The sequence below is a fragment of the Cyanistes caeruleus genome, chromosome 8 (genome assembly GCF_971803275.1).
Source record: "Cyanistes caeruleus chromosome 8, bCyaCae1.hap1.1, whole genome shotgun sequence".
Classification (NCBI taxonomy): domain Eukaryota; kingdom Metazoa; phylum Chordata; class Aves; order Passeriformes; family Paridae; genus Cyanistes; species Cyanistes caeruleus.
In genome coordinates, this window is record NC_141708.1 from 6,753,301 (window position 1) to 6,778,291 (window position 24,991).

Consider the following 24,991-nt stretch of genomic DNA (forward strand, 5'->3'; position numbering starts at 1 on the left):
GTGTGGAATGTGTGAAATTTTGAGGTGGTGCTTGAGCAGGAGACATCAGTAATGTGTGTCCTGCAGAGAAACTGAGGCCTTAGCTCAGTGTGCAGGTAACTTCCTCTGCAGGTCTCTTCCCCAGTGTTTAACCCAGCATGAGTGTAATTCTGGGACAGCTGCTTAGAAGAGGTGACAATTTATTTTCCATGGGAACAAAGAGAGTTCCTGTGACCCCCTGCAGTGTTTAGGCACAGAAGGGAAAGGTGTGTCTGGCTCTGCCCATGGTTTCTGGTTGTTTGGTGGGATTTCTTTTTCAGCACTTGGTAAATATTGTGTTTCTGGGGTGCAGAGTTCTCTGCTGACAGAGTGCACTACAGAGAGGGTTAGTCTTAATCTGATGATTTTATACAATTAAAGGATTTGTCCTCCCTCTCCTGCCTGTAATCTTAGTACCCCAAATCATCTACCAGCTCTGCAGGGAGCAGCTCAGCCTCAGCTGGAATGAACTATAAAGGTTTCCCAGTGCAGCTTGAACATAGGCAATTTAGTTTAAACAACAGATAAAGAAAACAATGGGATGTTCTGGAAGTTGAAGGTCTCCTCAGTTTTAACTGTTTTAAAAGCTACTGAGATATTTTTCTTAGCTTGTACTCTTCGTGTGCCCTCTCAGTGCAGGTAGAAGCTCTCCAAGATTCTTCATTTACATAAATTTTCTGATGTTTTTGAACTTTTTCAAAATAATCACCTGAAAATGAGAACAATCTCCATGTTACAGATTGAGTGCAGTTCTGTTCTGCTGGCTGCTATGCTGACCATCTCTGTACTCAGCTGGGTTTAGCAGGGGCATTCTGAAATGGAGGTGGTTTCTTGCACTTCCTTCACAGATGTCTGGTGTTGCAGGTAGCACTGGTGCTATCAGCAGGGAACAGAGGGCTAATTCACCAGGGTCACTGTTTATATTCCCTGTAATCACTGCTGGACAAATACTGGTAGTATCCAGCAAATACTGTGGTGGAATTCTTTGTTCATCTCAGACTTTCAAAACTTGGAATTGATGTATTTTTTTACTGTTGCTCAGTATTAGCCTGTGGTCTTCTCTGGTACATTCTCCTGCCTTGTTAAGAATTCTGAAATAATAGACACCTTTGCAGTTTTTGCTTTTATCCTCAATGAATACTGACATAAAATTCTGTTTTCTAATGGATACATATTACAATGATTTACAATGATTTCATGAATAGAATACCGACCCAGGTTAAATAATGCCAAGGTTCTAATATTACCAGAGGAAACAAAGAATATCCACATCTCAGTTGACAATCTGATCCTTAATTTGTCCTTTTGTACTTCTACTGTAAATTTCATGCAAAGGTCACATCAGTGCTACTTTACAGACTTTAGTAACCCTTTAGTATTTACACCTTCTGTAGGTTCTGTAACTATATAAACAGAACAGATTGCTTCTGATGCTCTTACATAACAAAGCATGGAACACTGCATATCCCATAGAATTAATCTCAAATGCATTTATCATCTCAATTCATATATCACAGTGCAGATTTGATGTGTTTAGCCATTAAAAAATACATTCAGACTTGTGAACAACTGTGTGTGAGTACAGTAGAACTAGGGTCTCAATTTCTGGTTTAAATATATAGTTGGATAAACAACGAGAATATTGATAACAGCATTAACAATCTCAGTTAGGGAAGAGCTTTGTTTGCATAGAACTAAATGCAAATACCTTGGCTGGACAAAATTGAGTTTTTCAGAACTGTGTGAAACTCTGTCTTCACTCATTGCTTTTCCCAGCTTTATTTGTACGAGTAGACGGTGTTTTTTGAAAAGGAGCCTCAAAATTATATTCATTCTTCACACTGAAACATTCTGCTCTTGACAAACTGTTGAAAGTAAGCTGTGAAAAACTGATAAATAGGGTTAATAATTTTTAACAATGCCTCAGCTATAACAGCAGCATTGTCAGGCTGGTGCTGCACCAGTGTGAAGGATTTGAAGAAGGCAATACTGGTACAACAAAGTCGGATAGTAATTCTTATTTTTATGCTGCAAACACTGATTTAATCACCGGTTTTCTCCATTAAACTACTTTATATCGACATCTTTCATTTTTCTGTCCTTTGAAGGTGGTAAATATGATTGCCATTTTATCCATTTTTGTTACAAATGAAACAGACTTCAGCGCGTTTGGCTGTGCATCAGTTGTTGGAATGCTGCCATACACTAATGCAGACTCCCCGCTGTGAGCCCAGTGAAGAATTATACTTTGATTCACCAGATTGTATTAAATAGTCCAGCTGTTGGGATTTGAAAGATACTTACCTCCAAAGTGAAATAAAAATGAACTTGGCATTTATGGCTTTGACCATTTTTATAGTGTTGGGCAATCAGCTTTTCAAAAGTAGCACTTTTTAAAATAACCCTCTTCTGGTTACACTGCTTTAAAAAGTTTAATTTGCTGTAACATTCAAAATACCCCATCTTGTATTTTTCTGGAATGATTGACAACTTTTGCATAAAATAAGCATTATTTTCCTTTTGAAATCACTAGCTTCTGATGATAATCAAATGAGTCTGAAACTGTATCTATTAGTGCCAATTTCTGCATTAATTAACTTATACCAAAATTCTAATGTTGGAGACAATTCTTGTAATTAAAGCTTGAACATGGAATTTCATTTTCTCTATCCAGCGCTGCAGCAGCAAGCTGAGTAAATTCTTCCTGAAATGGAAAGTGCAGCAACTATTGTTTCTGTGATTATTTTTTGGTTTTAACCTGATCATTTACTCTCTCCCCATCAGGTGGGAACTGGTGTGGTCCCCACCCAATGTTGTAATTGTTGAGTGGGGTGACCTTTTCTTTGTCATTTTTTTAGGACAAAGACTGTCACAGTAAAGGGCAGTTCATGGCAGATGGATCCTGTAGCTAAATTTCTTTCTTTGACCTCCAGTTGATTCTACCTTTTCCTCTCAAGGGTGTTACCTTACCAGTATGGAAGACTGTTCCTTATAAATAAGCATGAAAATTTAATAAAAATAAAAAAAAACAAAGAGGAAAAGGAGAAAAGGGGAGTGGAAAAGGCTCTACAGGGCTCAGGTTCTGGGGGCTCAGGCTCTGGAATGCAGGGTGCAGGAGGAACAAGCCTGTGCTCTCTGGCTGTCTGTCTGCCCACCCAGCAGGGTTTGGGTGGCAGTGGGAACACCCCAGTCTGCCCCTTGTTCTGGTTGAGCATTCCCAGTGTTTGCCATGTTCTCTGCTGGTGCATTCCAGCTAATCTAAGGATTTGCCTGCACGTTTTCAACACCACTACAAAGCTTCTGAATACAGACAAGTGCTTTTAGTGTTCATAGGCTGATGCCAGCTTTGACAAATAACCCAGGTGTCTCTGACCTTTCCTTCCTCCCCACTTGGAGGCTTTTTATCCACATGAATCCCTGCACTGCAGACAGTGGTGGTGTAACCCCATTTCTGCAGCACAGAGTGTGGGTCAAACGCCCTTGGTAGTTCAGCAAAGCCAGTAGTGAATTTCCAGAAGTCATTTGCTCCCAGTGAGACCAGCAGCAGCCAAGGGAACACCTGGTTAGGCTGTGCCTAATGCAGTGCAGCCCCCAGGCAGGTGGCTCTGGGATAAAGGTGTGGAGAAGCCATTTTTCAGTGAGTTCATTTTTCATCTTCCAGGCCTGGCTCAACAAATGATCCAGGAGGGGGAATGTGACTGTTGCATTTTGTGTGCTGCTATATATAACAGCTGTTAAATCCATAAATCTATTTATTAGCTTAGCAGACCTGTCTGGGTCATATGTGCTACTAATAGAAATGGGTTTTTTTTGTTTTTATGCTCTTCTGAATATGTGAAGTGTCATTTGTATTTATGTATTTATTCTTTTTCCTCTAGATCAACTAGTCACACGGAATTGACAAGAAAAGCTTCTAGCAGTGAAAAAGAGACAGAATCCGTGGTAGTTTTAGATCCTGTGTCCACCAGTGGGGATCAAATGTCTGAAAACGCCCTGAACCAGAACAAAGTGAAAGAGGAAGAAAGCAAGCCACTGCATAAAGAAACTAACGTTGGGAAAATAAAAGAAACAGATAGTTCTAGCTGTTAATTGTTACTCTGCAAGACTGTACCTTTTGGGAATCATTATCTGGACATGTGAATTGCTTAGGTGTGTTACTACGGGCCACGGTCTGTACCTCCAGAGAGAAATAATACAGATTGAAATGGTCTTCTGTATGCAGTTTTTGTTACATGCACTGAAGTGTTAAATAACTGTGTGTCACTCAAAATCCCTTTCCCAATTTAATTTTGCAGGTATGGTTATTAATTTCTTAGATAGCATCAGTTACCTTTAAAAATGGATTTGAAGAGGCTTTTTTAACTCTTCTTTTATTGAGAAAATGCCTTGTTAAAGGTCTGTTCCAAAGCTTGCCAGAAGCCCCTTGCATCCCTCTTGAGCTGGACAGGTTTGGGTTAGAACCTGTAAGTGATTACTCCCTCATCAGCTTCAGTATGGGGGGTATTACTAATTATTAATAAAAATGTGTTTAGACACATTGCTCTAAAAACGTTTTGATACCAAGATCTTGTTGTTCCCCTGCCTGCTGTCCCCACACAGGGAGGAAATGAAAAGCACAAGCACAACCCTTCTGTCTCAGATGGTCAGGGGACGAGACTGAAATGCAGAGGCAGTGCAGCATCTCATGGTGGCACCGAGATTTCTGGCAGTGATAGCCAGTGTCAGGGGTTTGTGGGCTGGGACAGGTGCTCTCATTTGGGTTAAAAGCTTTGCAAAGGAGGACTTGCTCCTGGGTTTTGTTTCAGTGTTACACAGCAGCTTTTGGAACTGCTGCAGCTGGAGCCCGTTGTTACTGCTGCACAAAAATAACTTGCCTTAGGCTCCGGTGGGTATGGGCAGCGTTTGGGATTCATCCTAGGACTGCAAGTTATTGGGAATCATCAGCATTCTGAGAACTCCCAGCTGAGAACTCACAGTGCTAACAAATGAGCCCTTGCTTTGAACCTGGCACACACTGGTGGCATTAATTTCTTTATTAGGTGACACTTCAGGTGTCTGTATTTGATAACACAAATCCCAGTTTCCCTCAGCCCTTATTTCCTACGATGACAGTGAGACAGAAACATCATTGATTTGCTCCACTGCCAATTCACATTCCATTGTAGTCTCTTTAAATTCAACACAGTATCTCATTCTTTTATAATGAACAAATGGAATCAGGGATTTACCTAAAGATTGGTGTATCTGAAATTGGGTGGGCACGTACTTGAATGCACTTGGATTTTTTTTTTTATTTAATTATTTGAAACAGTGATAGCATTGAAGGATGAATGTTCTGAGTTTGTTGGTTTGGCTCTGCATGCAACTGTCTGGTGCTTTTCCTAAAAATAAAATGATAGTAATGAGTGTGGTGGTTTCCTATCTATTTTGGTGGTTTTTGCATGTTTGCTACAGAAATCTTGGACTTGAACTAATTACTCAATTACATACAGCTCATAAACTTGCGGAAATTTGTCTCTCATTGATATTTTCATTTCTTGGGGGCAGTTGGTTCTGGCTGTTAATTTTTCACTTAGTTGTCTGTTACACTGAACTTAAAATGCACAATTTCATATATGTATTTTTTCCTCAGATTATTGCTGCTGTATTATATGTTCAGATTTTCAAATTATACAAAACCCAGAAGTTTTTCAAGAAGCATTTCTTTTACTTAAAACTGTTTTGTTACCTAGAACATAAATGATTTCTTTAACTTTTCATTGTTGCTTATTAAAAAGACTCCTGACAAGTTTCCCAGACCTTGTGGAATTGACTTGTTACTCACTGCTGGTGACTGGAGCAGGTTTCCTGCTGATGCCAATCGCAGCTCTCTGCCCAACATTTGGGGTTTGCACTGATGCACTTGTCTTGAGGGCTACAACTGGAGCAAAATCTCCTCTGCAGGCTGGATCTCAGAGCAGCATTGAGGGGATGTGGGGGGATGGAGCAGCATAACAGTCAAGGCCTTTGTTTTTGTGTAAAATGTGGTGTTCTGTTTGTGTTTGGTTTTAGGTTTTGGTTTTTTTTTTACTGTTTGTCAACAGCTTGCTCTTTGTATGGAGGGAGATTCTGATTTTCCCAAAACAAACATTTAGTTTTGGACTTAACACAGCAGTATTTGTTTTGCCAATTTGTAAATGCAGCACAGAATTTTGTGGTATTTTTAGACTATAGTTACTGCTCAGTTAATTTGGTTTCAGCTGAAGGCAATGGTCCCTGGGAAAAGAGAGGCCAGTATTTGAAATCTCTTAAAGATATTTGGCTGAACTGCTTGAAAATAAATGGGTTTAGGAATAGTTAATATATGAGTTTCTTAGTAAAATGCTTCTTCTTAGATATTTATCCCAAAGTTAATGTTGACAGCCTAGGTTAGTGTGCTGTTCTCTGGGAGCTGAGCAGGCAGGCTGTGAATCTGCAAGGCTGGCTGGGAGCTGTGGAGGCAACTAACCCTGCTCTGGGGCAGGAGGCACATTGGGAAGTTGTTCTGGCTGTGATTCTTCAGCAAAATCAATGAATTCAAGTTTTGCTTCACCTGGAATAGAAAAGGAAAAAAAAGCAGCTCATGTTTGCTGTTATGGGGTTTGTTGTAATGTCCACTGGTGCACACACGTTTTGGAAATGCCACATGATGCTTACAAGACATGAAACACCTTTAGAAGTCCCCTCCTTCGTTAGAAAGGAACACTTTGATTACAGGATCGGGACATGGTGCCCAGCAGCCTGAGCTGGGATATTTACTGCACTCCTTTTCTTCACTAATCTGATTCTTTTCCCCCTGCACTGGTGCTGTTGCCGGAGTTCCCATCAGCTGCCTGCCTCATGAGAGCCCCTGTCCCGGTGCTGATCCCATCACCAGCAGTTCTCAGTGGTTTTTCCCAGCTCCCCGGTCCCCAGCAGCAGCTCCCTGTTGTGCCCCACTCGCGCTGGGTCGAGTCTGACCGAGTGTCGGTGCCAGCTGCGGCGGCTGCTGTGCCCCAGCTGTGCTGGCCCAGCGTGGCCAGCGGGGCTGCTCGGAACCAGCCACGGCACAGGGGCCGGGCAGTGCAGAGCCGGCTCCTCGCTCCTGAGCCCGGGGCACTCCCGGTGGCCCCGGGGCTCTCCCGATGGCCCCGTGTCACCTCGCAGGCTGCAGCCACGCAGAGTGGCACTCCCGGCTCTCCTGGCTATTCCCAGCTCCAGCCCGGCCAAATGAAGCGCTTGGTATGCAGCTCAGACCTGCTCCCACTCCTGCCCTGCTGTTGATTTAGGTTCTGGGTCTTGTTTCTGCCAAATGATTAACGGTGCCGGGGATTGTTGCTGTTTCATTTCATCAGATATAGGTCTAAATATTTGTCAGACTGGAGAGCCTTTGTTTAGACTATACTATTTGAGGAGGGAATATATTAATACTGCTGAGGCAGTTAAAATTCATAGTTCTATAATTATCTGTCTTATTTTTGAAAAATGCATTCTGTGAAACTTACTTTATTAGCAAACAAAAAAAAAATTCTGTTTCTGTGTTTTACAATGATTATTTATGAACAAGGGGGAGATTTCAAAAACTTCAAAATCTTTTCAATAAAAAAAAACAACTAAAAACTTTGTTCTTTAGTGTGCATGTTGAGTGCTGCCACCCTATGTGTAGAACATTGGAAATTATTTCAAACAAGAGGGTAAAATTACTTAATTCTGCTTCGTGTTTCCTTTTCTTAGGCATAATACAATTCCTGCAAACCCTTTCCTTCCTTTCTTCCTCTCCTTGTCTCTCTCCCTCCCCTTCAGACTGCATGTCTTTATTCTGGCTTGATTGATACCTGATAAGTGAGAAGTGGCTCTAATGAACAGTTAAGCATTTAACAGTACAGCCTTGGTACAGTGTAAAAACAAGCTGCAGATCCTGAAACAGGCAGGCAGATGCATACAAGTGGCTAAGGCTGAATGTGCATGGTCAACTTGGGGTTTTCTTGGGTTTTATTTAAGGCTTGTCCACGGAATTGTAGCTTTCCAAACACATTTTTGCTGGAAATGTAACATACAAAAGAGGGTTTTGAAATGAAGTTTTGTTAGCAATATATGTTTCGGGCCCTGAGGGAGGTGGGGTATTTGGCCTAAAATTCCATTTTGGCAGCTTTTCGACACATTATATGCATGGTTTTTTGTTTTGTTCCTTTTTCACCGTGGGCTTCAAGACTCCAACCAATTAATTCTGGGGGAAAAAAAAGCTTAATGTAGGCTACTCCTCAAGAAGGGGTCTATTTTAACATTCAGTAAACAGATAATCCATTAGGACAACAATATACATTGTGGCAAGTGCTATCCTAGGTTTTTTTTGTCAGCCCTTATTTATAGCCTTTTGATTCCGCTTCCCTCCTGGGGTGCAGTTTCAATCATTCTCCCTCCAATCTTTGTGCCCGTATTCATGGCAGGCTGAAAACAAAGTAAGAAAGAAGCTCGTACGCAGCGCTCCATTCGCGGCCAGTTCCTCCTCTATAGCCAGCAGCCGGTTGTATTTGGCCACCCTTTCTCCGCGGGAGAGACCTCCCAACTTGAGGAACCTGGCACCCAGGCCCACAGCCTGCAAAGAGAGAGGGTAAAACTCCTCACTTGGGCAAGTGAAGTCATTCCCAATAATTAAACACGGTATCCTAAGTCTAATTTAACACCCTCATCTCTCCGCACAGAAAAACGGGGAAATAAAACCTCTCAGTGAAAGATTTGCCGGATGCAAACAGTAATTTTCGCTGGCATATGAAATGAAATTTTATTTGCAAAAGGTTAAATATTGTAGTGTTAAGAATATTTGCTTAAAATGTTGTTCCTACGCAGGAATGTTTTAAGTAACTCAGTTTTTTATAAACTAATGCAAGCAAATGGATCATACACACTTTTGAATATACTCCCTGCTTTGGCAAATTTCCTGTGTGCTCTCTTTAAACTCAAAAGAATAACCATGCTCTGTGGGGAAAAAAAAAAACAACCCTCTAGAAAAAGCCTATTTTGTAAAATGTTTCTTTCTCAAGCACAAAAAGGCTTTCTCCTTATAAAATACTACATGTTGAAAGCAGTATTTTTGCAATTCTGCAATTGAACAGCTTTCGGTACTTACCAGATCCACAAGGCTCTCATCTGAAGATTCTCCATCTGGACTTCCTAATATGGTAATATGTCTTTGACCTATATATAACGGGAGGGAACACCTTCATTAGAGTATATTTTATATATTTGACACAGAAATTGTTTGGACTTCTCATTCCTTTTTTACCCTTGGGCTGTCCAAGCTTAAATACAAAGAGGAGTAAACCCCACCCGATAAAAATGTGAACTGTGTTAGTTTGCTACATTAGCATTCTGTTTTATTTTCAGATGGATAAGGGAACATCTAACATCCTGTCCTGGTCTCTGTCTCTTGCTGATCTGTCTGATCAGGCTTTGCTATTTATTTTAAATGTGTTCTTCACTATAGTAATGATTTTTCTTCTCTTTGAAAAAGAATTTACCATCCTGACTGAAATCTTTTAGTTGCTATTTACTCGCTTTGATAAAGCAATTCTGGGGGTTTTTAAGGAACAAGAAAAATACTAAGCTATATTAAATTTGCCCATCTATTCCTTGGGTATATAAATGAATAAAGAAAACCTGATAAAAAGAGAAGTCTTACATATGAAGCTGCACAGGTTCTTAATACCACAAAGGCACAATAATACGTAGTCAATAATCTATCTTAATGCAATTTTCAACAGTTTGTACATGCCTGCATTTTTAAATTATTAATGCTAAAATTATTCAAAATTGAGATGAATTGATCACATCTCTGTTATTTTCTTTATTTCTGATATCTAACTGCATGACACTTAGCTGCAGTGTCAAAGGGCACCCACATTCAAAACATTCACAGTGTATTAGCTGACAATAGTTGAAGCCTTGACTGCTGTTTTAAGCCCCTTGACAGGGATTTGTGAATCAAAACTTGAATTTCAGTTTCTTCTGACAAGTGCTTTCTAAATTAGCAATGTCAATAATTAAATAAAAACATGTAATATTTACAGGTGTGGCTCATAGGGTTTGGTTTCAGCCTCTCCTCTCCCTACTCACCATCCAGAATTCCAGTAAGTTCTACGAGGTCTGACACCTTGGTTTGGTTGATGTATTTTAGGACAACACCACTGCACATTGCTATGTTTATGTTTTGGTCGTTTTTGAGTTTGGAAATTTGCATGGCAGCATCTTCAGCAATCAGGTAGCATTTGGAGCCAAGGGCACAACAGATGCTACTCCACTGGTCTCTGTCCTGCATAAACAAATTGAGCAAACAACTGGTGTTTAAAAACTGAACTGAATGAAAACTCTAATTAAGGAGGTAAAAATTAAATAATAATTTGTGTTTAATCCTAAATATGCCCTTCATATCAACATATTACAATTTATACTGTATTTTAAATCTGTCTGCCTAAGAAAAACATACCACTTGGATTTTCCTTGGGTTTTAAGGTTTTGTTAGAAAACATAAATTTTAATCTGAAATTAACACTATTTGCACAAAATATAGTTAAAATATTTAAATTAAATGAAGTGTAGGGGTCTGCTATTTGATTTCCCTCCTGAAATTTATATCATTTTGATGGAACATAATTTTTTATTGTTTTATTCAAAGGACTCATTTTTGTGTTAATATTTCAAGTGTCATAGCTGTTTGAACATAAAATACTGAAGAGACATAGACTCAATGGCAGGACCCATAGGGAACAGCAGAATACAATGCTCTCTTTTCTAGCAAAGCTCCATTTTTCAGGGCCTTTGTTTCTTTATTTTAATGCATTGTCCACATGGTACATGGTCCAGGCTAAATAAAGGACAAGGATACGTAAAGAATTTGAAAGAAGAAATTTACGAATTAATTTGCTTGCTTTGTGTCCAGAGAATGCAAAGTTCTCACATTAAAAACATCTCTACTTTATAATTCTGCCAGTGGTTATTTTTGGTCTGTGGATCAGGTTTTTTTGTACTTATCTACTTGCAATCAAAATCAGGGGCCATTCTTGTATGCATTTCAAGCCCATGCATAAGAGAAAATGAAGTTTTTGACACCTGAACAAATGTTTAAATTTAAGCACCAAAGTGGTCTGGTGTCTAGCAATGAATTATTGAATTGGTACCAGAACTAATCCTCAAGGATCTAATTATCAGGGGCAAAGATGTGGCATAGCTAAACCTTGGAGATCTGGGAGGAGGAGAGGCATTTCCCTTAACTCTGTACTCTGTTCCCAACTGCACTTCACTGTCTGCTTTAATTCTCCTGCTGATTCTCATCTTGCAAATCTTTTCCTTCACAGGAATTCTCAAGGAAGTTTGCAGCCCTCGCAAGAGTGGGGAATAACCTGGTGTTTTGGAACGTGGTAATTCAGAGTCAGACTGAAACAACACAGGGAGGCAAGGCTAACCAGAGTAGGGTAATACTAAACACAGTTATTCAAAAAAATGAACTTTTAAAGTCTCAATTAAGGACAAAATCAGGCAGATTTTGCAGTTCATCAATTTTAGAATTATTGATTCAGGCACTGGGCAGAATCACAGAGCCAACATCACTGTGCCTCTCCCTTCAATCACAGTCTTTGTGTTTTGTTCATGAAAGTGATCACCCTGTATTTATTTTTAAGAAGATAAAGTGAAACTTGACACCAAGAGCAAATTTTTATTAAGTTGTGCAACTTCAGAACTCGGCCTACAATTGTAGGTTCTGCAGTAATTAAGTTTATTTTTTTTTAACACAAGGAAATTTAACCTTATTTATAAATGTGAATATTTAAGCTTATGCAATCTCTTTTATCCATCTCTAGCTTGATAACATGCTTAATATTATTGTGCTTTATTGTTGTAGTTGATTGGCCACACTAATTAACTCCTCTAACTTTGATCACAGAGGTAAATACAGGGTGTCTTACTCCCACTTGAAAAATTCTGCCGAGCAATGCTGCCAGTTGACAGGACTTTGGTTATAAATATCCATCACAAAGAACTGCAGCAACAATATATTCTGGTGATTTTTTTGCTGAATAGACAACAATGTTCAAATTTTTTGCTTCTCTGGCTTAATATAATATAATATTGCATTACACATCAATTTTTGTAATATACTTGAATTTTACAATTTCATCTTATAATTTGAATAGTGTACATAAAAAGGAAAATAATAAAAATATCAGTGCTTTAGCAGGTAGAATCAGATAAAAAAGCAAATTCTTGTAATTCTTTAAGGTATGTACACTGACTGTATTCTGTTCATGCCAGGATTTTCCATCAGAAATTATGTCAAAAGTAATGAAAAATCTGGATATTGCCAATAAAATATATTCAAAATATATTCAAAGAAATCATTAGATGCATTTTCTAGTGCTGTTTTTGTGCTTAAAATTTTGAAAATCAGAAGTTTTGTATTTCACATGTTTTGTAAAAATGAGAAAAGGTCAGTGATATGCCACTGAACTGTACCATTTTTTAAATGGTACCATTTTACAGTTTTTAAAGGACTGTACTGTGGTATCTTACCTCTTTTCTTAAGGGATCTATTAATGCAATAATAAAAGGAAAATTATTAATAATGTCCACATACATGGCAGCCATTTCATCAGGACTTTTGAATGTTCCAGTGAGTATTTCATACTTTCCTTTATCCTAGAAAGTAAAGTAAAAAGCGTAAGTGATAAGGAAAGTAGGACCCAGAAAAGCAGAGTGTACACATGTTTGTTAAGGCAGTGGGCTGTGTGTGCTTCAATCAGGAGACATTCAATCATCAGCTTTGCTCTGTGTCTGAGTTATCAGCACATTGTTACAGAAAACTCTGCCTAAAATGACAAAGTGGGTTCCAGTGGGCTCATGCCAGTCTCTGAACAATGCCACTGCCAAAGGAAGAGAGATCTATTTCAGCATTTTCTAGGCAACGCTGCCAGTTTGACACAATTGTAGCATAAAGTTAGCAATATTTGACATTTTTATTTAGCCTTGTGTGAAAAAAATCACATTTTTCTCTTCCAAAAAAAGGTGATTTTTCCCCCCCTCATTTTCATAAAGAAAATATCACTGGGGCAAGGAGTGTACCCTCAGTGCTCAAAACCAAGATACTGCCTTTCCCTGCCTCTTTCCCCTTTAAAATAAAAATAAAAATACACTCATTTAAAACCAGTCTCATCATTCTGGGAAGCACAAACTGCAGCCTGGGAGGAATTTAAGGACACACTGTGAAACTGTGCCAGGATATCCACTGCTTTAGTGGCTTTAACAGTTCAATAACAGAAAGTTATAGAGTTACTGGTAATTCAATTTTTTTTGCACATTCTGGTATAGGACACAGATATGACAGCCAGGAGAGAAACTGCTTTTACAAGATATTGGTAATGGAAGCTTTAGCGCTACAGAACACCCAAACACACAAAAGCTCATGAGGTACTGAATGGAATTGGAAGTTTCTTTTTCTGCTTAGAGATAAACCTGATTGATCTTGGAATAAGGGGCAAGAACTGTAAGACTCTGTCAGGAGATAAGTAGATTTTGTCAAATAAAAACATTAAAAAACTGAAATGAAAAATTAATGTTGATGCATGAGATGGGCACTAATGTGTATATAAACATACCATAGCAAAAATACATGCAAATGTTAGGATAGTTTGAAGAAAACAAGAGATGTTGCCAATATAATGGAAAAACAAGCAGATTCAGCCAGAATTTATAAATGCAGAAATAATTCTTTCTATTTGCTTGATTGCTACCTTAAAAAAATGGAGTTAGGAGTTTGTAGGTGAGTTTGCAACACAATAATAAATAATGTTAACAAACAGCTACATTTATTTTAAAACCCCAAAAAATCAAAACCAAAAAATAACTTACATAATCCATTAATTCATGAGCAGCACAATTTATTGCTAAGTACACATCTGTTCCTAGCTCCAGACCGATATTGTTGCAAGCTCTTTGCATTAGGAGTAGCAGTTGTTCTAGATTATCATACCCTGCAGTCAGGCAGCCTAAGTGTGATATTCTTTTTGAGGCTGGTGGCTGAAAGCAAAATAAAAATAATCATTTTATTTACACACATATATATTTTACATATTATTTTTTTTTCATTGTCATTTCAATCTGCATTAGTCATCAAATTATGAATTTGTTCTCAGAAATCTCCTTGGCAGCTTTCAGGACAATTCTCTAGGCATGAGGGATTATCAAGTGCTAATGAGTAGAGAGCAATAGTCCTTGGAAATATGTCCAGTCATGCAGATCTCAGTCTTGTAGGGCTAGCACTGGTTTAAAAAATTATTTTAAAGGCACCCTTAACAACCTCTGGGCTGCCATAAATGCTCTGGTGCTATCTATGGACCAACCCTTTGTCACAAAGACATATCTTCCACTGTTAAATAGCTTTTACTCATGAATCCTCAACTACAACATTGATATTGACTCTGGGGAGTGTTCAAGAAACCTCAAGAATGTCCCAAGACTTCTAGAAGGAACAAATTTCACAGAGGGGAAATACCTCCAGCCCAGCTGCACACAGTTGTCTGCTTCAGGGATAGTATTGCTGGACATCAGCCACAAGCAGAGTTGTATTGAGCAAATATTTCATGTATTTCCTTCTGTTGTCAGTCTTTCTGTACGTTTTCCAAATATTAATTTTTAACTGTAAAGTCTGGGAATTTTGGATTATAAAGATGCAGCAATAGACAGCCAAATATGCCGCAGTCATCCTTCAGATAGAGGTTAAATGTGCAGTTTCATGTGGTTTTCAAGACGTCCATATGCTGTGCCTTGTCACATTCTATTAAAAGCATTATTTATCTGTATAAAAACATTTTTCTCTGTCTAGTTTTACTTCCTTAAATAAGTTCTTCTTCACTGCCTACTTTGTTTCTCCTTTTTTTCCTTCACAAAAATGTTCAAACTAACACAGTGCTTACATCAGTTCTAAATTCCATTTCACTACTGTCTCCTTCAGTTTTCTCCTACTGAAATAAATGGAATTTTTGTTTCAGAGAATCTAATGCATTGTTTCCTTGTGTATATCTTACAGAAATATTCTACCTTATGACTTCAGTGCATATTATGGTACTAATATGAAACTACCCACCAGAAAAATATTGGCAAGCATCTTAATGATGAGTTTTTTGTTTTTTAAGCAACAATAAAATAGGAAAGCTTTTGTTCATCCTTTCTTTTTTAAATTTAACAACAGTAACGATTCTGACCTGATATTTAAATCATCTCAGAATGAAGAGCAAAACCTGCATGGCATTTTCATCCCACTATTTGGAAAACTCATCAACAAACTACCGGTTTTGAAGGGATAAAAAAGATCATTTGAGCCATATAAAATAATGTCCTGTGCAATATTGTGAGTGCTGCCCTTTAGCTACTGGTTTATATCTGCCATTATCTATAAGCTCAGACTGGACCTGGGCACTGAATGCAGCAGGATAAAGAGGGGAGTTTTGCTTCCAGGGTTAGGAAAAAGCACAATCCACAAGTTCCTACAGGTAACAGTTTTATGGTCTACATGATCAAAAGTTCTCTGCTGGTGCTACAGGCCTGCAAAATGCTCATTTGGATCAATCACCAAGAGATAGATGAGAAAAATTACCAGATCGCAGAAATTTCCCCCTATTTCCTCTACTGTCCCCCAGGAAGGAAAGGTATAGTCAGAAGAATCTAAATTATTATGTAAAATATTAGCATTTGGAATATTTAAGTCTTGCCTTGACCTTTCCAAAATGGTGATATAGATTAATGCTTCCTTTCTTAAGAACATTTTAAATTCCTTGCTGTTAATACCTTGTTGAAGGCTTAGAGTTAAAATCTCTTTTCTTACCGGAGCTTTTTGCGCTTTTCCTTTCTTACTGTTTGCTTGTGAACCAGACTGTTGGAGTGAAAGAAGACAGAAATCAACTTTATGGAAAAATATACAAATGACAGAAAAGAAAAAAAAAACAAAAATAAAAGAAAGAAAAAAGAAAAAAGAAAAAAGAAAAAAAGAAAAAAGAAAAAAGAAAAAAGAAAAAAGAAAAAAGAAAAAAGAAAAAAGAAAAAAGAAAAAAGAAAAAAGAAAAAAGAAAAAAGAAAAAAGAAAAAAGAAAAAGGAAAGATTGACTGAATTTTGGTCAAAAGAGATTATATATATTACAGCAAGGAAATAGCTTTATTAAAAGTTTAATAGTTTTGTTTTGTGGTGGTTACTCATGTAAAATGTTTATTTCTTTGTGGATATCTGTCCAACCATTTGTTTCTCAAGACATTCTCACCCAGCCCATCAAAAATACAGGGGATCTCAGAAATGAGAATCTAGACTTGGAGAAATACAACATTGCTTTCCAAAAAGCACATGCACACACTGAGACTGATTTACTGCTACAGTAATAGTACCTGGAATAAAATATGTTGTGTGTGAGAGGTGTAGCAAGGTCAGAATATATATTGTATATGCCCTCTGATACCATTCATTCACAGTATATTTCTTCAGGTAAACAGAAAGCCTTATGCTTAGAACAATGTTTTGTTCTAAATTTTCGAATTTAGTATCACCAAATGGCCAATGTTTTATTCATCTGTCAGAGAAACACATCCTCTATTCTGTGTCATGAGCCTGTAACAGGCTAAGTGTTCCATGGGGATGTTTAAAAGGACAATGGTAGTAAAGAGATCAAATGAAGTAAATCTCACTGTAAGAACACATTTTTTATTGTACCATTTTGCCTTGAGATTCCAACAGTCTTGTCATTTCTTTCTGAATATCCAGAACTCTGTCTATGCCCTGAAATTAAACAACAGTAATCTTCAAAAGAAAGTTATATTAATTCATTTTAGCAGCTTAAATCATAAGAGAGACAACACTTATTCTAAATGCAAATATGAACATATAGCCTTCAAAAAAGCCCAAACCATTATGGACTCCTTAACACAATCTCTCCATTCACAAAATGCAGTCAAGGGTCCAATGATAAAGGAGTAGTAGCAGTGGAATGAGCAGGAATATTTTATTAAGGGATGTCAAGGAAAGCAGTCTCCTCCCCAAAAGCAGCCCTTCAGAAATCTAACAAGTAAAAAATATCTGGGTCTGCATTTATATCTGAGAAGGGGAAGGTGATAATCCCTGCTCCCAATTGTGATTCTGCCTAAGACTTCCTGAACTCTGACAAGACTGAGTGCATTTACCTTCAGAATATTTCCAACAAACAAGAAAAAAAAAATAAATCACTGTCTTGATTTTAAACATTGGGAAACACTCCAATTAAATAAATTAATTGCTTTTAATGCAAGGCTCTTTCTCCTTTTCAGCTGAGCTAGTAAATGTTGAGTGCAAACTTTGTCAAGGACATTTCAGATTTTCTCAAACTGTGCCAGTAAAGGAATACTGAAGGGGGCAGAAGTCAGTCACAGCTGGCAACAACACAGGACAAACAGCTTGGTGTTCTGCACTGCAGCAAACACCTTCCTCCTCTCCCATGGGCACTGGGAGGCATCCTGGCTTTGAATGGGGCAGAATTAGTGACCTTGTTAACAGCTCGGGGGGACAATCCAGAAAAGTTAAAGGAAAAGCAAAAAGAAAGAGAATCAAGCTCAGCTATTTGTTCAGGTCACCAGCACACAAAGCAGAAATCACAGCCCTAACAGAGGCATCTTGTACAGATACATTCTTTAAATGCAACACATGACTAAACAAAAAGAGAGAGGGCTGATCCCATCTGTCTCACCCATCCTTCTTGCTCTTTGTATTCCCTTCTAGTGTCACAGTTTCATTTTAAAGCAATTTATTCCCAAATATTTTATGCTTTCCTGTGAAATTGTTATGGATTTTGTTGTTTTGTATGCTGTATCAAACAATTGGCAATATTTATAATCTCCTCATGCAAAATCTATTATTGTGCAACACAGCTCCTCAACATCTTCAATGCACTGATTTTTTCCCCTATACAAGCATCTGTTTTTAACTTAAATCTTCATGGTTCTTCTTTTAGACAATCTTTTTACTTAATATAATGTTATTAGTGTTAGAATTCTGCACTAGCATCTGTTAAAACTTTGGCCTTGTAAGTTAACAAAAAATGAAAAGTATAGTTTGTAAGTATTATATTAAAAAGACCTATATATTTATGAACTACTGTAGTTAGTATGATGTCTATAGAATACATTTATAAAAAAAGGAAACAGTACCTGCTTGAGTGATAACTCAACTGGTGGTATAAGCATAATTTCTTTGACTAATTTCAGTTTTGAAGGTGAATTTTTTTCACAGTTCAACAGAGTAACCATTGGGAGTGGTAGAGTAATTTCTTTAGGTGACTCCTGTAATTGGGAGGGTCAGGTGAAAATAAAAATGTAAAAATCAGAATGATTTCTTATATATTTTAGTTATGGTACAGGGTTCAAAAACTGCAAATACACAGGCAATGATGTTAAGGGTGTATTCTATGAGGCAAATTGAGTAACACTGACACAACTGGCTGCAATAGTTACAATACCTGGGACAAAATAAATGAAATTACAAAAGCCACACGTACCTGATTGTGTTTCAGCAGTGCAGTGTATAAGTACAATGGGACATGGCAAATGATGGCCCCAGCCTTTGCTATGGCAAGTGATGTTGCCCCAATGGCCAAGCTGCCACGCAGCACTGACTCTGTAGGTTCTGCAGGTGGGATGGATTGCGCTTCCACTGACACCGCCTTTCCTGCAACACAGACAGCAGTACTTAAATATTCTTTTAGTTCTAAGTATATGCTTGTGGATCAGAGTTATGTCAGTAAATAAAGTATTGTCATTTCAGTGTGCACTCAAAGTACTAAAAAACTATAATTTATTTTATAAAAACTTCATTTTGCCAGCTGTTTTATTTGGAATGACCTCACAAGTAAGCAGAGTATCTGTCCTCACTCTGGTTTCAAATGCATTTCAAGTCTGTTTCTTTTGGAGATCTTTCAGCCACTGAAATTTTTATTTATCTGTGTTGGAATCCAGTAACATTATATAATTTTTCAAGTTGCTTCCAAAAGCATGTTTTCAGTCTTCTTTATTGTGCTCCTGAAATGTTCAGATTTTGCATAAAAAAATGGAAGATTACATTATAACCTGATTGGGAATACAAATACTTGATTTCTTCTAATAATGAATGTGAAAAAAAATTCAGGCCTACGACAATTGGAATTCCAAAAGAGAAAAAAAGGTCTTTTAAATATTACACATTAATTTCCATAAGAATATATTTCCCTTTCAGATACACTGACTTTGTCCAAAATGCTTTAAACCAAGCAGCTTCCACTACCATATTTATTGTCTATAGTGCTTACATGAAAATTTACAGGGAGCACCTGCTGAAGCTGCAATAAGTGATCTGATTCCTAAGAACCATTGCATTGGGGACTGTTTGATATTGGTTCCAAATAGTCAGGCACTGAGTCTAACAATAATATTACAGTCAATGTCACAATTAGTGAAAATACATAATAGATGTATCAGCAGAAGCTTGACTTAAATATCAAATACACCATGATGATATCTGGATGGATCTAATGACTGCAGAAGTTAAATTTCAGGTCAAAGGTGAATTTACTGTGCACACTTCCAACATATGGAGTGAGGGGTTTTTAACTGATAGTGTATGATAGTTGCAACTAAATTGACAAGAAATAATAAATAAATGCCAAAATTTTCTGCCCTTCCAACAAGTGACAACAACCCTTTTTTGTCCGAATTTAATGTATAGATGGAGATAACATATGGTGTTTCTTTCCTTTGGGTTGTTTGGTTTTGGCCATGTATTCTTACCTTGTTTTTCTAGTCTCACACCATTTTTTTCCTTTTTTCTCTAGCAGGATGTTTGCTTACTTCCTTTTACTCTATACTACCCTTCACTCCTATCTCACCCTCTTCATTCTTTCTCTTTTGCTTTTCTCTGTGTTTCCTCCTTTTCTCAGAGTTAGAAGGAAACTTCCCTTCTTCTTTCAATTGTTTTCAGCTTCTATCTTAATTCTATTTCCTTTTTACCACTCAGTTCTGTGATCTGCTTTTCTTTCCTTATCATTTTCATTTTTATTCTTCATTTGCATCCTCCTCCATTCTTATTCCTCACTCTAAAGAATAATAACCTCCTGTCTAAACCAACTGTAAAACAAAGGCAGAAACTCTGTTCAACCAATGCATGCGAATGATAAGGAAACTGTATTTTCCCCTCCCTCATTTTGCTGCAGAAACTGCTGTGATGAAAAAGGTTAGGAGAGAGTAACCAAACCCTTTGAACATGAGCCAGGGTGTCTTTTAGGACCTTTATCAATATCTGTATTGCAGAAAATACTAAAATTAAATGAAGTAAAACCTGGTTTTCCTCCCTTTTTTTGCTTAGGTGTTGAGGTAGGAGTGACTTTTGCTGCCTCTTCTTCTGCTTTTGCTTTTTCTTCTAGCTTTTCAATTTCCTCTTTTTCTTCTACCTTGTTTGCAAAGTATTCGCTGAAGGAATAAAAATTACTGGGTCAAAATATTGTTAGACATGTGACAAGCAGACAGATGTGATGCAGGCTAAAGAACATGTTAGGAGGTAGATAAGTGCTTGTACTTGAGCTTCTGCCATAGATTCCCTGTGTGAAGCTGGAGAAGTCCATAAATTTATCATATCATTCTTTTTCAGTAGTTGTCTGCAGCAATGATTAAACAAAAAGGACCATAAGCAAGTATTGCAAACCTTAATACACGCTTAGTAAATCACTCTGGTTTGAAAATCAACTCTGAGCAGACAGTCTGAGCAGGAAGGATTTATTTGCTTTGCATGGGTAGTAACAGAACCTGTCATAACTTCATGACATCATCAGCCTGGCCTAGGTTAAGACAGTAGGTGAGTTGTACACTGGTTATTGTGTGGCTGCAAACTCAGAGGTGTCTGAATTTCAATTACATGCATGAAGTGAAATCTTCACCCATGGGTCACAGAAAGCCAATTCAGGCAAACTGAGTATGTGAGATATATACAGTAGTGTAAACAATGCATTAAAATCTTATTTAGACTCACATTTCATCTGAGTCCTTATTCCCTTTACCGAGGTTTCCCCAAATCTAGTCTGCACAGAAAACATTTAGGTCTGTTTGCTACAGCCTTTGTTCAGTGTTGCAGCACAAAACAGCATGCTTTTTATATCATAATTATGAAAAGCAGGCAACAATGTAGTGAAATGAGTCTGAGACAGACATTCTATCCTAAATTTTTTTTTTTAAAGTAGAAAATACTGAATATTCTACATGTCTTTCATTAAAATATAAATTAATGGTGAATATTATAAATGCAAAAATTTTCATAATATGCAACACCTACCCAAGCATCTTATCAGCTTGACACTGGTCAGTAGGATCCAAGTGCCTTAACATTGGGCTCAGTGATTCATTGACCCATTCCACAGCAGTATGAACAGAGTCATTTCTTTCTTTCTCATCAGCTTCAATTGTTTCAGGTAAAGCATTTTCAGGTATTTGAGAATGAGTAGCCATCACAGTGGAACAAATCCTCTGGAAAAAAACCCACAAAAACAAAAATGAACAAAAAAAGCCAAAACCAAAACCAAAACAATGCAAAAGGTTTAGAACACTATTTCATTTTTAACTTGGAAATGTCATTTGAAAGAATGAGAAGTATGTCCCTACCAACTCTAGAAGTACATATCTACAAATCTTATTTGCTCCATTTGTCTTTTCTCATCCAGCACCTTATTTTTAGGCTCTTATACTTTGGTAATTACAGACATTATTCAAGCTTTTTTACCTAAAATTATAACTACATAGACAAAACCCCTCTGACAGATCTGCCTTATACATATATTATGCTATCAGAATAGAATGGAGTTATTTTAAGGACCATACAGTCAAGGACACCTTTTATTGCAGCTGTTGGTAGCCTGTTGTACCATGATTCATCAGAATTCATGCTTAATGCCATCCCTCATAATCAGTTACTTTTGTTTTACTTAGATAACTCAAATCTATCTTTCTGTACTGATGAAGAACAAAGGACATTAAGAAAACTTACTTAAGGAAGACATAATTTACAAATTTCCCACAGTTGCCTGCACTAACAGTTTTAACTTTACATCCTGTGCTTATCTATGAGGTTACATGTAATTCAAGAATTAACTGAACCAGAGTTTTACTGAGGGAATAGAAATAATTACTTCACAATAGCTAGAGCTGCAAAGATGTAATTTGAATATTTCAGGTTGGGTAAGAGATGAGCCATCAATTCTGCGTTGCAGGTGCTAAATGGGTATGTTTGACTTCACTGTCACCCACATCAACCTATTAGCTCAGTGTGAAAGAAGTGCTTCTACCTATACTGTTTTTTACCTGTACTGTATTTTTCTGAAAGTGTCACACAAAGAGAAATACAAAGATCTGAAAATTAAAGAAAAACGTGAAATGAACGTATAACATTAGTATGGGGTGTAAGGAAAACCTACATGATCATTAAGACAGAAAAAAAAAAAAAATATACAAAGATACACTATCAGATCTCACTCACTGGGATAATACTGTCTAATTCCTGGAAAATAAAGTTTTCATAGCTGCTGCCACTGTCTAACTTTTCACAACACCTTTTCTTTTCCTGGCTGTTGAGTCACAGGGATTTATATCTTGTCATAAAGATGGAAAATAAAATGTTCCTTGGGATGTGAAAAGAACAGTACTTCTCCCAGATATTGTTCTACTAAAATAAATAGAACAAGAAGCAGCAGCTCATACCTTCTCATAGTTTTTAACTGTACAGTATAGTTCCACTTCTAATGTTGGCTGGCCAACTCCACCAAGAATTTTTCTTCCAACTAATTTGCTTATTACTGGAGCTTTTGAAAATTTAGAAAAGTAGTTAGCCTTAAATGAAAGACAGAAAACTCCATTAAAAGTCAATTTCCAGGCAATGAGGCTTTTATTCCATGAAATATCTTGAAATCAAATCCACCACTGAACACTTCTATTACAGGTCTCTTCCAACTTAGCATATTCTAACATTCTATGATTTATACATTCCAGAAATCTTTGAGCCCTGTGAGAAAGGTGGAAACCACAACTTCTGGTAGGCAGAGTCCTTCTTCTTCCAACATGGTCTTTAATGGGCCTGATGAACTATCATAATTCAATGCATTTGGGTCTCTGTTCATAGTTAACGAACACCAACATTGGTTTAGAAAAAGAATTACATTTTTACATGAGGTTCCTACATACTTCCTTAGTAGTTTCATTATTTAATCTGGTATTGGAGAGTCACCAAACCACAGCTTACCAAATGGGAAAACTACAAAACACTTAGAGCTACAAAGAAGAGGAACATGCCAACTACCAAGCAAAGCAAAGAAAGGTGTTAGCAGTTCCAGTTGCTTCCACTGATGATGGCAAAACACTTGGAGATGGGAATAAGTGTGTGATGGAATGAAATGTTTCAATTCCACAGCCACTTTCCCATCAAAGACCATACTAGAAATAATTTCTTTTTCAAGAACTGCTCACTGTTCTAGTATTGGCAATTGCAGTATCACCACTGAGGTTTCATTATGACTACTGTCAACAATATTTTGTCAAATGGGAACAGATAGAACGGGTCTGATTCTTGACCCTTCCAGTGAGGCCCATTTGCCTTTCATAAGCAGCTGGAGGGAACAGCACCCAGTGTCTTGTCGCCGCTGGCCCGGGAGTCATCACTGCTGAGCAGCAGTTTTGTTAGGGACAAACAGTAGTCCATCTGTGGACTACTTTGTTTTTGTGTCGAGACAAGCAACCAGCAAAGGACAAGAAGCCCGGCTTGCTGCAAACATGTACTTGGAGCAGCACCCAGGTGCCACTGGGCCACAAACACAGAACCATCGCAATGCTTGCCCGGGTCAGAGGGCAAACCACGGAATTGTCACCGGAGAGCCGCCGACCTCCTGGCAGCACCCCCTCGCTGAGGGCAAGGGCTGGGAGGGGGCAGGGGCCCGGCGGGCCCCTCACGGCCCCTCCGCGCCGCCCCTCGCGGAACGCGGGGACAGGAGAGGCCGCTCCGGGCCGCCCTGCTGCTTCCCCGCCCCGCGCTACCAGCTCCCCGTAGAGATCCTCGGGGCACTGCGGGAACAGGGTGTTCAGCGCCTCCTCCATCCGCTCTGGCACCCGGTGCCCTCGGTAATACTCAGCCGCCTCACGCCGCAGCCGCCCCCGCCGCTCGCCCGCCTCCATCGCGGGTCCGCGGCCGCTGCCGGGCAACGCAGCCGAGGAGCGCCCGCCTCTTCCTCCGCTCCTCGGCAGCCCCAGGGCGGGACGGCGGCGCCTCAGGGCGCTCTGCCCGGCCCTCACGCTGCCGGGGCTCTGTTCTCTCAGTGTCGCCCGGGAACAGCCGGGGTGGGAGCAGAGGTGGGTCGGGTTGGCCCGGTTTGGTTCCTCTGTGCAGCGCCGTGCTCGCGCGTCCCTCAGAGCCCGGTCACGGCCTTCCAAATCAGGACGCCCCGACCAAGCGCTCCTCGGTTTTAAAAGTCTCCGAGCAACAAACCTATGTAAGATTATGGTCCTGAAAGAGGGACAGGCTGTGGTTTAGGAAATGTCTAGTGAAGACGACGCTGCAAAACGCCCACAGTAACTCCTACGTTTGAAAGCCCTCCACTTTCAATGAAAAGAAACATTTCACGACCTAAATGATCATTTTTAGCCCGCAATTTCCTACAAAAACTTTCACTTTCTTACACTGTTCACTGGTAATTTTGTTGAAGTAACTGAAAATGGAGATACTTAAAAGCTGTTAGCTGCACACTTCCCCAGCTCTAAAATCAATGTGTGGACCTTTGCTCATTGTGTGCTCACTTCTCCAGGTGGGGTGATAATGAAGAAAAATCCCTAAGGAATCATTTTCTTTTCCTTTCACATCCTTTAGAAATACTATGGTACCTCTCCAGAGATTTAAACCCTCTTTTTTAAAAGCTGT

The 24,991-nt window shown here is 38.5% G+C and overlaps 3 protein-coding genes across 15 annotated transcripts in view; 2 read left to right on the plus strand and 1 right to left on the minus strand.

The window, feature by feature from the left end:
- Positions 1-5,816, plus strand: part of SHTN1 (shootin 1) — a 54,086-nt gene extending 48,270 nt beyond the window's left edge. For both annotated transcript variants that reach the window (XM_086900665.1, XM_023929934.2), the window contains one exon: positions 3,897-5,816. In XM_086900665.1, the coding sequence (XP_086756791.1) occupies positions 3,897-4,107 (211 nt within the window). In that variant the 3' untranslated portion in view covers positions 4,108-5,816. The remainder of the gene's footprint in view (positions 1-3,896) is intronic.
- Positions 5,705-24,300, minus strand: ENO4 (enolase 4). Of its 7 annotated transcripts, none has more exons than XM_086900667.1 (14): positions 24,115-24,300; positions 22,789-22,889; positions 21,371-21,561; positions 20,384-20,514; positions 18,573-18,742; positions 18,226-18,357; positions 16,760-16,825; positions 15,887-15,934; positions 13,915-14,082; positions 12,580-12,705; positions 10,129-10,324; positions 9,143-9,210; positions 8,494-8,611; positions 5,705-6,589 (listed from the first exon to the last, which is right to left on the minus strand). In XM_086900667.1, exons 3-14 carry the CDS (start codon positions 21,541-21,543, stop codon positions 6,501-6,503), a joined length of 1,485 nt encoding a protein of 494 aa, XP_086756793.1. In that variant the 5' UTR covers positions 21,544-21,561; positions 22,789-22,889; positions 24,115-24,300; the 3' UTR covers positions 5,705-6,500. The 7 variants fall into 7 exon arrangements, with proteins under 7 accessions (XP_086756793.1, XP_023785048.2, XP_086756794.1 ...); XM_023929280.2 differs by having other exon boundaries at positions 22,789-22,917; XM_086900668.1 differs by lacking the exon at positions 24,115-24,300 and adding an exon at positions 23,964-24,094 and having other exon boundaries at positions 22,789-22,917.
- Positions 24,010-24,991, plus strand: part of HSPA12A (heat shock protein family A (Hsp70) member 12A) — a 94,877-nt gene continuing 93,895 nt past the window's right edge. Inside the window, exon 1 of one of the 6 annotated variants that reach the window (XM_086900661.1) lies at positions 24,010-24,878. The gene's annotated coding sequence lies outside the window, so the exon portion shown is untranslated. The remainder of the gene's footprint in view (positions 24,879-24,991) is intronic. The other 5 variants (XM_086900660.1, XM_086900659.1, XM_086900663.1 and 2 more) reach the window with 5 other exon arrangements.

Coding starts and splice junctions, on each gene's coding strand:
- ENO4 (XM_023929280.2), bottom strand. CDS start 24,252: ATGGAGGCGGGCGAGCGGCGGGGGCGGCTGCGGCGTGAGGCGGCTGAG. Junction 14,083..15,886: donor GAAAAGCGCAAAAAGCTCCG/GTAAGAAAAGAG, acceptor TTTTGCTTTCAG/CCACCAGCCTCAAAAAGAAT. Junction 10,325..12,579: donor TAGATCCCTTAAGAAAAGAG/GTAAGATACCAC, acceptor TTGTTTATGCAG/GACAGAGACCAGTGGAGTAG.